General features: G+C 49.9%; 1 protein-coding gene across 2 annotated transcripts in view; it reads right to left on the bottom strand.

Annotated features, from left to right (window-relative positions):
* The window catches only part of Srl (sarcalumenin), a 43,444-nt gene extending 30,696 nt beyond the window's left edge, over window positions 1-12,748 (bottom strand). Inside the window, exon 1 of one of the 2 annotated variants that reach the window (XM_051167567.1) lies at window positions 12,687-12,748. In XM_051167567.1, the coding sequence (XP_051023524.1) occupies window positions 12,687-12,747 (61 nt within the window). In that variant the 5' untranslated portion in view covers window position 12,748. The remainder of the gene's footprint in view (window positions 1-12,686) is intronic. The other variant, XM_051167566.1, reaches the window with a different exon arrangement.
* Window positions 12,749-13,602: the final 854 nt, after the last annotated feature.

The following is a 13,602-nucleotide window of genomic DNA, read 5'->3' as shown; positions in this document are numbered from 1 at the left end:
GCCAGCAGATTATTGCCCAAGACACACAAGAGCTAAACATTCGAAGGTTGCAACCACTAAACATCTTGAGGTTCACAGATAAGAAACTACAGGGAGCTAAATGGTGTTCTCTCAACATTCCTGTACGCCAGGACCTGAGAATGTGACTCTATTTGGGAATATAGTCTTTGTGGCTGTAATTAGTTAAGATGAGGACATGCTAATTAGGGTGAGCCCTAAACCCAATGTCTTTAATATCCTGATATGGTGAGGAAAAACCGTCCAGGCAGGAGAAAAGGCTGTCAGAAAGCAGAGGTGAGATTGGAGCCGAGAGGCTAGAAGCCAGGAACACCAAGGATTGGAAGTTACAAGAAGCTGAGAGGGCACAGAGCATCCTCCACCGGAGCCTTTAGAAGAATAGCCCTGCCCATGCCTTGACTGGGGACTTCTAGCCTCTAGAACTGAGCAAGAATACTTTTGTGGGAGTTTGTTTTGCATTGTCTGATATGGGTTCTCACTATGTAGACTAGGGTGGCCTTGAACTCACAGACATCCTAAGTGCCAGGTTTAAAGGTGTGCACTACCACTCGCAGCCATTTTTAATGTTTTAAGCCATCAACTTTGGAGTAACTTGTTATGGCAACTACAGGAAAATGGCACAAGAACCAACACCTAAGCCTGACCCTCTGAAACCTGCCAAGCATTCATTCTCGCACACTAAGCCAGATGTGATTTCACTAGTCTCAAACCCCAGACCCCACCCCTCCAGTCCTAGTGCCCACATGCCCCAAAGCCTAGTTTGAGTACCCCTCCCAAGCCATGAAGCCGTGTGACAGATGCTCCCCCTTCGCTGCTCTCTCTGGCTACTTATTTTTAGCCCCTGATTCCATCTACCTTATATGGTTCTCTGTTCATCGCATGAGAGTATGGACTAACCCCTCTCCTGGTTTGTAAGCTCTTTGAGGACAGAGAATCCCAAAGATATTAACAGCCCTGGCAGGAGGGAGACGCTGATAGGCTCCCTTTGCTGTTCTTGTCTTGTGATGGTTGAGGAAACTGGCAGCACACATCAAGTGACAGCACATGCTCAGCAGTGAGAGCGGTCCACTAACGTCAAAAAAATCCAGTATCACACTGGGTGTGGTGGCGCACGCCTTTAATCCCAGCACTCAGGAGGCAGAGGCAGGCGGATCGCTGTGAGTTCAAGGCCAGCCTGGTCTACAAAGCAAGTCCAGGACAGCCAAGGCTACACAAAGAAACCCTGTCTCGAAAAAAAAAAAAATCCAGTATCAAAGAACTTATTTTTGAGACAAGGTCTCAACTATGTAGCTCTGGCTGTCCTGGAACTCATAGAGATGCTCCTGCCTCTGCCTCATGAGTGCTGAGTTTAAAGGCATGGGCCAACATGTCTGGATTTTTTTTCTTCTTCTTCTTTTTCTTTTGAGGCAAGCTCTTGTGTATCCCAGCCTGCCCTAAAACTCACTATGTATCCCAGGATACTGGGATGACCTTGAACTTCTCATCCCAGTGTCTACCTCCCAAGTGCTAGGATTACAGCATGTACCACCATGGCCAGTTTACGGGGTGTTAGGGGTGAAGCTGAGGGCTTTGTATGTGTTAGACAAACACTTTTTTGGAGGGTTTTGTTTTCGTTTGCTTTTCCAAGAAGCCTTGGCTGTCCTGGACTCGCTTTGTAGACCAGGCTGGCCTTTGCCTCCCTGAGTACTGGAATTAAAGGCGTGCATCACCACACCTGGCTTAGACAAGCACTTTACCAACTGAGTGCCAGCTCCCTTACTCTTACTTTAATCATCTAATCCCCACGTTGTCAATAGTTTAAGAATTATAATCTCAAATTAATCGGTAAAGAAATGGGTACAAAATGAGTATCGTGACAAATGTTTATAATCCCAGTATTTAGGGTATTAAGGAAGGCGGACTGGGAGCAAGAGGAGGAGGGAAGAAGAGGAGCCAAACTTTGACAGGCTTTGACAAACTTTTACCTGTTGCCATCTAGGGAAAATTCTATTGGAGACAACTGGGCAGCTAGGTTCTAACCCAATGGCCACTTGGAGGAGGCCCAGGGGCTGCAGTTTGGCAGTGGCCTGCTGGAGGGAGGAGGGAAGGAAGGCGGGGACTCCCAGGCCCCAGGGCTCTCCTCTGGCTTGGTTTTGGGCTGAGCTCCCAACACAACCCACTTCCTGTAAGCACCAAACTCCAGGCCAGGCTTTGCCTGCACCTGTTTGAACTCAGAGTTGTCCCTACTCTAGAAGGATCCAAAAATATCTGAGAGAGAGAGGATAAGGGGGTGGGTCCAGTCAAAAGAAGAGCAGGCTAGGGAGACAGCCGCTCAGTGTGGCATCCGAGGCCCTTCCCAACTGGCTGCAACCCATCAGGGTGGCCTTGTCTCCCCAGAACATGAGCTTGCCATTTCAACAGTGTGGCTCTCGTGCTGTTCCTGCCAGTGTGAAACTCTGAGCCTCCCCCATGCCTGTGGAGAACGCTGCTCACACAGACCATCTGCTCATTCATTAGACATTATTAAATGCCTTCAGTGAGCCAAGCTCCATGCTAAGCACTGGTCACACAGTACAATGGTCTTACAGGCGATATTTTCCCAAGTCCCCTGTGGGCACCTGAAACCACACAGTCCTGGTTCTAACTTAATGGCCACTTGGAGGCAGCCCAGGGCCTGCAGTGTGTTCTATGTAGGCTGTGGCTTTTTTTTTTTTTTTTTTTTTTTCTGTACATACATACCTATGATGATACTTTTCCATCTGTATTTATGTGTTGGTTAGGACACAGCACACGTGCCATGGCACACGTGTGGAGGTCAGAATGCAGTCTGCAGGAGTTAGTTCTCCCCTTCTACCACGTGAGCTCTGGGGACGGGACTTCTCAAGCTTGACCTTCCTTGCTGAACCAAACCAATGGCCCATGCAGTCTTCATTTACAACTTAAGTGCAGTGACAGCTTGGAGATGCAGCCCACTTAACAAAGTGCTTGCCTAGCATGGGCAAAGCCCTGATCTTCATCCTCAGTATCATCCCTGCAATCCCAGCACCTGGGAGTCAGAGGCAGGAAGAGCAGGAGGTAAAGATCATCCTGGGCTATGTAGAGAGTTTTGCCAGGCTGAGCTACCTGAGAGCCTGCATCAAGAAGGAGGAGGTGGCATGGCAACCAGACGGCTCAGCAGGAAAGGATGCTTGCTGTCAAACCTGGATAACCTGAGTTTGACGCCTCAGAGCTCTACGTAGTGACACCTGCAAGTTGTCCTCTGACTTCTACACATGCACCAAGGCATGTATGTACATGTGTGCACACACAGAGAGATAAATAAATAAATGCAATAAAATTTTAAATTAGGCACAGTGAGCTGGGAATCTAGCTCTGTGGCAGAGTACGTATCCAGAATGCATGAGACCCAAGGCTCAATCCCCAGGTCTGTGAGGCATAGTAAAAGAATAACAATAAAACTAATAATTAACTTAGAACAATTATAAAGTGTTGCACAGTGCCTTTAATCCTGACTCTTGGGAGACAGAATCAGGTGGATCTCTGTGATCTCAGAGCCAGTGTACTCTACACGGTGAGTTCCAGGCCAACAGTGCCAAAGCTATATAGTGAGACTCTGTTAAAAAAAAAAGTTATTTAAAATTTATGAATTGTTTATTTCTGGGATCCTTTTAATCTTTTTGGATCATGGTTGATCATAGTAACTGAAGACAAAGCTATGAATTTTTTAAAAGCCTATATAAGAGAAATAATAAAAGTGCAGCTTCCTGCCCTCCAGAAGCAGATGGCCTGATGACTGTCCCCTTCCTACAAGCCTGGCTGACTCCCTCCGTAGAGCCGACCTTCCTAACTATCCTCTGTATCCAACCAGAGTGTAGGCTGCAAGGGGTGTTAGTTACATTTTTCTACAGTGCAAGTCATCTCTCCAAATAGAAGGTCAGCTCTTCAGGGCAGAGGCACCGTCCATTCCTGCCTGTACCATGTGGCTCTGCCAGGACCTTGAAAGTCTGAGAAGGGTCTGTGAGAGCTAGAGACCCCACATCTGCCTCAGCTCTCCCTCCTAGGGAGTAAAATAACTCCCACTCCTAGTACTCACTCAAGCTCCCAGAGAATTCGGTCATTTTGTTGCTTATTTACATTGCTTCCTGATTCCATCCTGACTAAGGGGCAGGCGGGGGGGGGGGGGTGTCCCCAACCTGCTGGTCTCTGAGGAGCCCTCTCGTCCCAAAGGTTCACACATAGCCCACACTCACACAGTACCTAGCATTCTCCAAGCCAGGAGAGGGGGGTGCCGGGGGGGAAGGAGGGGAGCATGAATCCTCAAGGAGTCTGTGCAGAGAAGAAACTGGGAAAGCCGTGGGTGGAGAAAAGCCCTGTCCTGTTCCTAAAACCCTTAAGAGAGCCAGGAACCCTACCTTTGCTAAGCGGTATCTCATAGACTCCTTCTGCCTCATTGATGGCCATCCTGTTTTCCTGAACCCCACACTGTACCACCTCAGGAAAGACAGACTTCCAGGGTGACTCCCACTGGCTCCAGTGTCTTCTTAGTGTCCTCAGACTCTGGCTGCACCCCAGGGCAACTGAAAGCAACCCCCACCTCTCACTAGCTGAGGAAGAACTGGTAAGCTGGGGTGAAAAGCTCACTACAGGGCAGAGCCTTGGAGGCATGAATGGTTGAGCTCTCAGCCCTTTAATTCTGATTAAATGCTGGCTAGATTCTACATGTTAACTAATCATAACTAACTATATTCAGCTTATGAATAAAATGTAATACACGGTTACTTGCACTTCTTGTCTAAATCTGACACTAGATTCATGATTCTGCATCCAAGTTTTGTATCTTGCAGCTGAGCCTCTCAGGAACGGCTGCTCTGGGAGGGAGGGTGAATACATAAGTTGACAAGTGACAGGCATGTCCCCCTGAGGTGGAAAGGACCCGAACCTTGATTGTAAGTAAAAGCGCCTTCAGGAATGGAGAAGAAAGAAGCTGAAACCAGATAGGCTAAGGCTCCTTGCCAGCCATGGCAGCACACAACTTTAACCACAGCACTTAGGAGGCAAGGGGAGCTCTGAGTCTGAGGCCAGCCTGGTCTACAGAGCAAGTTCCAGGACAGCCAGGGCTACACAGAGAAGCCTTGTAGTAGGGATGGGGGTGGAGGACTCCTCAATGCTTTAAAAACACAACAGTCAGGCCAAAGTAGACAGGAAAGAGACCAGTCTCCAAAACTCAGCTGAATCTGACAGTCCCATTTGTCCCCTGAATTACACTTGTCATAATTCTCCTGCTGAGCACACCAGGCTGGGGTGGACTCAGGGCACTGAGGCCTCTGGAGCACTGAGCAAATCCACCTTGGCAGCCCTGCCGCTGAGCTCACGGTGGCTCCAATTCTTCTTGCTCAGCACCAGACAGAAGGTGGCCCCCTCTCCAGCTCTGACACCTTTGTACTCAGAGCTTATGGACTACCTGGTGCCCCAGTATTGTAAGTAAGGGCTTCCACAGGCCTTGCTCACCAAAACAATGGGAAATCCCACCTTAGAAATGTATTTTTGAAAAAAAAAAAAAAAAGAAAGAAAGAAAGAAATGCATTTTTGAGCCGGGCAGCGGTGGCGCATGCCTTTAGTCCCAGCACTCAAGAGGCAGAGGCAGGCGGATCTCCGTGAGTTCGGGGCCAGTCTGGTCTACAAAGTGAGTCTAGGATAGCCAAGGCTATACAGAGAAACCCTGTCTCAAAAAAACAAAACAAAACAAAAAGCATTTTAGGGGCTAAAAATGACAGTCCAAGCTGCTGAGGACTGGTCTTCCACCCACGTGAATATAGCTTTTTCTGGCTGCACAGTGGTAGGTAGTGGAAGTGAAGGACAGAGCAGGTGCTGGCATGGAGGCAGAGAGGTGAGGCAACAAGGGATGCAGGGGCCCGGCAGCGTGGCTGCACTCCGAACGCAGGCAGCCTCAACTGCAGACAGGCGAGGGCTGGGGATTCTGAGGAGCCTGGGCTCCCAAAGCAGAAATGCAGGACACAGCCTGACTCATCCACGCATGCTCCTCCTGCCCATCCCTTTCTTCATGAGGAGGATATAGGCCTCACAGCCAAGATGAAACCAGTGGGGAGACCGGGGCCTAGATGCCTGTCTTCATCCCACAACTGTGGCAAGATCATCATCCAGGTAACTCAGGCCACGTGCCTCCCTGTCAGGAGGGTCACTCTGACTGAAGGTGGCAGTCCCCGCCCCGCTCCCCCGCCACCCCGCAGTCACTCTGATGGAAATACTGGTCTCCGGCTTCCCCTTCAGCCTGCTCTTCCTTGCAGCCGGTTCACAGTTCTCCTTCAGTAGTGGAGACTGGCTTGGCCTCAACTCAAGCTCAGAGCAACGAGTCTCCCTAGCTACACAGAAGGTTTGTCTGGCCCTCCACTCTGTGGCCTTCCACAACCTGTGGGTCAAGACCTCTTTGGCAAACCTCTACCTCCAAAAATATTTACATTATAATTCACAACAGTAGCAAAACTACAGTTATGAAGTAGCAATGGAAACAATTTTAGGGTTGGGGGTCAACACATGAGGAACTGCATTAAAGGGTCGCAGCATCAAGACAGTTGAGAGCCACTGGTCTAGAGAAATCCCCAGTGCAGGCCAGGATCCTACAGGCATACTGCCCACTTCAGGCCCCTGGACAGCCTGGGCCGCGGGAGTCTAACACGGTCTCTACCCAAGGTCTCTCCCCGGCTTCCCATCAGAGCCACAGAACGCCCAGGCCTGTTGCGCTGTCGTGAGCACTCTGATATCTTAGGCACCCCATCTGTCATCTCATCTCGTCTTTTTTTTTTTTTTTTTAGTAGAGGCCTCGTGCAGTCCAGCCTGTCTCCCCAAAATGACCCTGAACCTCTGATTCTCTTGCCTTCACCCACCAAGTGCTGGGTTACTGGTGTGTGGCACCACGATCCTCAGTTTTGTGTGGTGCGGGGGACTGAACCCAGAGCCTTATGCGTGCTATGCAATCACTCTCCGAGCTGAAGGACAGCCCCAATCCTCGCCATGCTCCTCAGCCTTCTCCTTCCCTCAGGATCCTCCACTACTGGCTTAGAAACATGCTTGGTGTTAACGTTTCTCTCTCGGCAATGCCTTCTGGCCCCGAATTCTGTTACTGGCTTTTATCCACCCTACTTAGTCTTTAACTCCCCACATCTAAATATGTTGCCTCTATGTGATCACTAAATACTCTTAAATCCCTCATAATCTGCCACTGACCTCTGGGTTGTCAAAAGCAACACCTCCCCATGCCCCACGTCTCTGTGACATTTAATCCCCTTGACTGCCCCCTTCCTCTAGCAGACATCCTTTCCCTTGGCCACCAAGCCACTCTCTCTCTCCTAGTGTTCCTATCCACCTTTCTGAAACTTGCTTACTTATCTTCTTCCTCTTCCTGATCTTCAATTCCAGTGTTCGCTGAGGATTAGTTCTTGGTCTTATTTTCTCCCTCTGCAGTGGCTCCCTCCTTCCCAGCCCCGTTGGTCTTCTTATAGATGGGTTGTATCTCTGAATTTCTAGGCCTGATTTTCATCTAGTCCTAGGCTCCAATCTCATCTTTCTTCTGTTTTTGTTCCTTTGTTTAAAACAAAGACTCTATATAGCCCAGGATGACCTTGAACTCATGATCTTCTTACCTCTGCCTCCCAAGTGCTGGGATTATGAGCATGTGTCAACATCCCTAGTCCAATCTCATCTTTAATCCCCATCCAGATGTCCCATGGCTGGGCGTGGTGGTGCACGCCTTTAATCCCATCATTCACGAGGCAGAGGCAGGGGGATCGCTGTGAGTTAGAGGCCAGCCTGGTCTACAAGCAAGTCCAGGACAGCCAAGGCTACACAGAGTAACCCTGTCTGGGAAAAAAAAAAAAAAAGATGTCCCATGGTCTATGACACTCGAAATGACCCAAACTGAACTTTGTGTATGTGTAACAGGTCTCACTCCTACGTGGCCACCAGAGAGGCCAAACTGGTCTCAAACTCACAGAGATCCACCTGCCACTGTCCCCTGAGTGCTGGAATAAAGTCATATATCACCACATTCAGCCCAAAGGAACATTTAGGACGTGTTCCCTCTTACATAGCAGTGTCTTTTTCTGACAGTTCCTCCAGTGACCTAAAGGGAGCCTGTCAGCGCTTCCTGCAGCCTGCTCAGGTTGAGAAGTCGGGCTTTTTGGACCCTAACTCCATCAAAGTTGCCTCTCCTTCCTACTCACAAGTGTGCTGAGGTCTCCATTCTCTGGCTTACACTCCTGACACGGCTGACTGCTCAGTTCCCCCAGTCCTGCTCCTTCCTACCAACACCAGCAAGTACATCTTCCCAACGTCCTCCACGGCCTCCCACTGTCCCCCATCATTCACACCTCATGCTGATCCACGCTCCTTCTCCCCTTCCTTCTGTCTGAACCCTTCTTTCCTCAAGGTCCAGCTTCATCTTCCTCAATCTAAAAAGACTCCTCAGAGCCAGCAAATGGCTCAGCAGATAAGGGTGCTTGCTGCCACGCTTGACGACATTAATTAGATCGCCAAGACTCCCAAAAGTTAATCCTCTAACTCTACACACATGCTGTGGCACACGCATGCCTCTCCCAGTTAACAAATGTGAATATTATCTATTTCATAAAAAAGACATTCCTCTCCCAGCACTCGGGAGGCAGAGGCAGGTGGATCGCTGTGAGTTCGAGGCTAGCCTGGTCTACAAAGTGAGTCTAGGATAGTCAAGGCTACACAGAGAAACCCTGTCTTGAAAAACCAAAAAACAAAAACAAAAAACAAAAAAACAACAACAACAAAACAAAGACATTCCTTACTCCACTTAGCGCAGTAACCCTGCTCCTGTTGGGGGATGGTCTGCCCTACTTCAGCATCTCACTTTCTCAAATCTCCATTATGACAGTGTCTTATCAGCCCGGTACACCTGTAAGGAGGAAGCTATCTTTTTCCTTCCTTCTAGACCAAAGGTATGCAAAACGTCTTCCGAATTCTTCCAGGATCATACTTAAAAATCACCAGGCACAATAAATACAGGATGGCTATATAAAATGATGAAATACTGTAAGCAACATTCCGAGATAGGCTTAGGTTTGGGTCAAGTTCAAACAGTGTGCCCGTCCCCACAGCAACAGACCCTGTTCTGCATAGCATGCTCTCCCAGCTGTCACCTTCATCCCAGCCAGCACCCAGCCTCATTTCCCCTCAGGCCAAGCCCGCAACAGAAGCAGCCATCTTGTCTTCTTTTTGTGTCCACAGGAGTTAGGTTCTTCTCAGCCTACACTTGTAAGCAGACACCAAATGGCCAGCTGGTTGTAACTGGCCTTCATGTTACCTGCCTCAGGGGACACGTGAACAAAAGCACAGGGCAAGGATTAAAGAGACCTGAATTCTGGTTCTGAGCCACCACAAACTAGCTATGTGACCTTCACTGTAACACTCATTCATATGGGACAAAAACAGAATGTGGTTCCCCCATGCCACTAAGAAAGATGTTACTATTTCTTTCTTTGTTCTCTGTTTTGGTTTTCCAAGGCAGGGTTTCTCTCTGTAGTCTTGATGGTCTTGGAACTCACTCTGTAGATCAGGCTGGCCTCGAACTCACAGAGATCTACCTGCCTCTGGTGAGTGCTGGGATTAAAGGCATGTGCCACCACTGCCTGTTTAGGTGTCACTATATCAACGGGATGAATCCATAAGCATATCCTGGCATAGCATTTCACAGGCTCCATATGGAAAATGGGCTTGTCTAGCTTTCACAAACTATTGTCAGGGACATCCCTTTGGAAACTAGAAAGGCTTCTGAGTTTGGCTCTCTCCCCAGGAAGCCTGAATTCACTCTTCTTTTTCATTTTTTTTTTACTTTTTAATTTTTTGGTTTTTCAAGACAGGGTTTCTCTGTGTACCCTTGGCTGTCCTGGACTCACTTTGTAGAACAGGCTGGCCTCGAACTCACACAGATCTGCCTGCCTCTGCCTCCCGAGTGCTGGGACTAAAGGCGTGCACCACGACCACCCAGATGAATTCACTGCTCTTAAAGTCTCCCAACAGAAGACAGCTGTACTGTAGCAGCTGAACCACCCTGTGGAAGAGAGAGAACGAAGTTTCCTTCTGAATATACCAGCCTTACAGTAAAGAAGAACCTGTGCCCTCAAGGAGTGACATGGACACAGCACTGGAGGCTTGTAGACAGCCACCCCCAGCACACACCAACCCCTTACCATTGGGGTGGCAGGGTGGGGCCAGAGAAGAGTCAAAATTTGCAAACCAGGGCCGGGAGGGGTATAGAAGAGATGAATGAACACAAAAACCCAGATCCCTAATGAAGGAACAGGAAGCAAAAGCATTAGAATCAGCCTCTAGCAATGCACACCAATGACTCCATCCCTAACAACTGCTTTCTTAGCGTCACTGCTCACCCAGCCCTCCAGGGAGTCAGAGGAGCCAAGCAGCATTCTCAGAAACTTACTGGGTGGCCTCACCCCCTACCCCTTTTCACATTTGCCCATAGGATCTGTCAGGGGAAGGCAGGCAGGGGGAGGGACACGATCCCCCAGTGGAATGCTAACAGCACTGGCACGTGTGCTTCTGTCATTGACTGGAAAAGTTCCTTCACTTCTCTGAGTTGTCCTCTCCTTCGCTGTCCGATGAAAACATTGATTAAATCATCTCTAGCCTTCTTGATGAGACCTAGTTCCTGTCCAGGTCCTGAGACCATGGAGAGGAGTCAGGTAATTATAAAGAACTAGGGGCAGCAGGGCAAGGGTGGAGACCAGGGCAGCTGGTGACAGAAGCCCATGGCTGCTCCAGGTCCTGGTGTAGGTACTTGTGGCTAACGGCTAGAGGGACACGGGGTGCTGGGTCTCCTGATGGGAAGAAGAGGCAACAGGGGCTTCAGAGCCAACCACCCATCTAGAGAAATCATGGAAGCAATGTAGGGGAAGTAAAATAGGTCGTGGTCCAGGGGTGGAACCAGCGCAGGATAGAGCAAAAGAAAGGTGGTGACAGGAGGAAGTATGGGGATAGACAAGCCCTTTAACCAGGATGGCAAATTCTGGGGGGAAATCAACGGCTAGGAAGGATTGCTACTATAAGGGTACAGGGAAACCATCTGGTGTCTTGTAACCTCCCACTGAGTTCAAGCAGCAGCCATGCAGGGTACACGGTATACAACTGAGCAGAGAAGTGGTAACAGAGCCGGGACAAGCAGGCAGGAGAGTCTGTGCACTAAAGGGCAGGCAGGAGCAGGTCCCACTGGGTACAGAGAGCAGCAGCCTGGAGAAACCTTCACATGAAGCTCATGCCTCTCTCCCATGGCAAGAGCTCTGAGCGGAGCTTCTGGAATATTCTAGATATCCAGTTCCCTCTATACAAAGAAAGAAAATAAAAAATGCCCCTAAAAGGACAGAAATTCCTGGGGCTCTGTTGTGTAGAAACACTAAGGTGGCAGATGAGGCTGGACCCAGCAGAGGAGGGGTTGGACCCAGCAGAGGAGGGGCTGGACCCAGCAGAGGAGGGGCTGGGAAGAGGGGAGAGGGTGGCAGTGGCTTCGAGCTTGGGATCCAATTACAGGACTGTTTCCATACTTAGCCACCTGACAGCCGCTTGGAATACTCACAACTCCAGTCACCACGGCCTCAAAGAGACCAAATTAACTCAAGGGCAGACAAGGGCAGGGCCCAGCAGCAGGCTCGAAGACCCAGAGCCCCGCCCCCCGCTTCCTTCTTGCACACCCCTCCCCAGGGAATGGCTTTTGTCACTCATAATGCCTGCGCTCTTACTAGGCAGGACTGCACCTCTGTAGCTCCAGTCTCATGAGGCAGAACCTTAAAGATCTAAGATGCAGCCCCACAAATCTCACAAACACTAAATGCTTGTGCAGGAGACAAACCAGGGTGCCCTAGATCCCTAGGGGGAGTCTTAGAGAACCTCCCCCAGAGAATCCACAAGGGGAAGCCAGCCTTGGAAGCCTTAAGAACAAGAGAGGTGGCAAAATGATCCGGTGTCCCCTCTGAAGCCTATAAATAACCCCCATGCTGCAACCCAAGCCACCGCCTCTGCCATACAAAGTGCTGAGATGTCAAAGAAAAGCCATGGTGTGCAGAGCTGAACCCCCTTCTTGAGGGAAGACCCTGGCCCTCGTGGAGGCTTTGTCTCTGCATTCCGTTCAGTCACTTCCAACACAATCAACAGTTCTCAACTTTATGTTCAATTCTACACTATCCTGTCCTACTGTTCATAAAAGGACTCCCAACCTTGTCTATAGTGTCCCACTGTCCGTGGACATGCAAACCTAAGTCTGTAGCTAGAACAGAGTCTTCTGTCCTATCTCCCACCAAGAGGGTAATGCAGACAACCTCCAGTCCCAAGATGACGTTATTTTTATCCGTCTCAGAGGCTCCTCTAGGCTTGACTTTGGGGGTCCTCTCACCAGCATGTTCCAGCCAGACTCCTCCCTCTGAACCTGGTCTAGACCACATATGCATGCTCTCATTTCTTCTTGGAGCCCCTCACTGGCCCCTTCTCTCTAGCACCTCATTCTGTGTCCCAGGCCCCTGTGAGAAGGGCAGTGGTACCAGCAAGAAGCAAAGTTCTGCCATGAGCCCAGCCCCCTTCTCCACTAAGAACTTGGGAGCCTTGGGGGCACAGTGGGAGCCATTTGTGCAGGGGGACCGTACCTCCTTGTCCTGAAAGCAGCAGGGAGGCCAGGAAGCAGCCGAGCAGGAGCAGCGCCTTCATGGTGACTGCCAAGAGAGCCCAGCTGCTCCTCACCTCTATTTATATGGTGGGTGCAGGCGGCCACAGCAGGCAGTAGAGGGCGGGAGAGAAGGGTCACGCAGTCACTAGGGCAACTGGGCAAACATGATGGGGAAGAAGCCCAGACCCCCCAAGGGCTACTGCAGGTGTTGTCCTAGCCTCCGAGCACCAGAAGCAGAGCCCAGCAGTGGCCTCTCCCAACATGCCTAGGATTGTTTGGTCCAGAGTAGGGGGTACGGGCATAAAGATGGCCCCTGGGCTGAGGTCCAGGAGTTAGGAACTTGAGTCCTCCTAGAATATTCGCTACCTTACCCTAAAATCTGAGACAGCTCAAGGACCTGGAAATGCCCCCAAATGAAGGACTTATCAGCCAAATCAAAAATCAAACCTACTTGATAGTCGCTGATCTACAATCCAGCAAATAGGCAAACCCATGACACCTGACCTTTGAGGTCGATGACTACAAGCCTATCCTTCCAGGGCCTCTGTGCAGAGAATGCTGAGCAGAGGGAAAAAGGGGACTCAGAGAAGCGCCCGAGTGACGTGATGTCAGTTGGAGGTGGAGAGGCAGATCCATTCCCAGTGGGCAGGGGCTCCGGAATGTTCAGTCACCTCTGCAAAGTGCTATTTGATGCAGTCTTCCTCTGGGCTCGTGGTAGCCCTGAAAGGCAGCTAGCTACAGGAAGCCGAGAGATAACAGATGCTGCCTTGTCTGGCTAGGGGGACCGTGTCGCCAGAAAAGAAGGAGGCAACAAATGCCCATAGAGTAAATGAACTAAAAGTAAACTGAGCCTCTGTTATGTGCTAGGAACTTTACGTGTTCTCAAAGCTTATTTT

The sequence above is a fragment of the Acomys russatus genome, chromosome 25 (genome assembly GCF_903995435.1).
Source record: "Acomys russatus chromosome 25, mAcoRus1.1, whole genome shotgun sequence".
NCBI lineage: Eukaryota > Metazoa > Chordata > Mammalia > Rodentia > Muridae > Acomys > Acomys russatus.
This window is presented reverse-complemented; position numbering and strand designations above follow the sequence as displayed.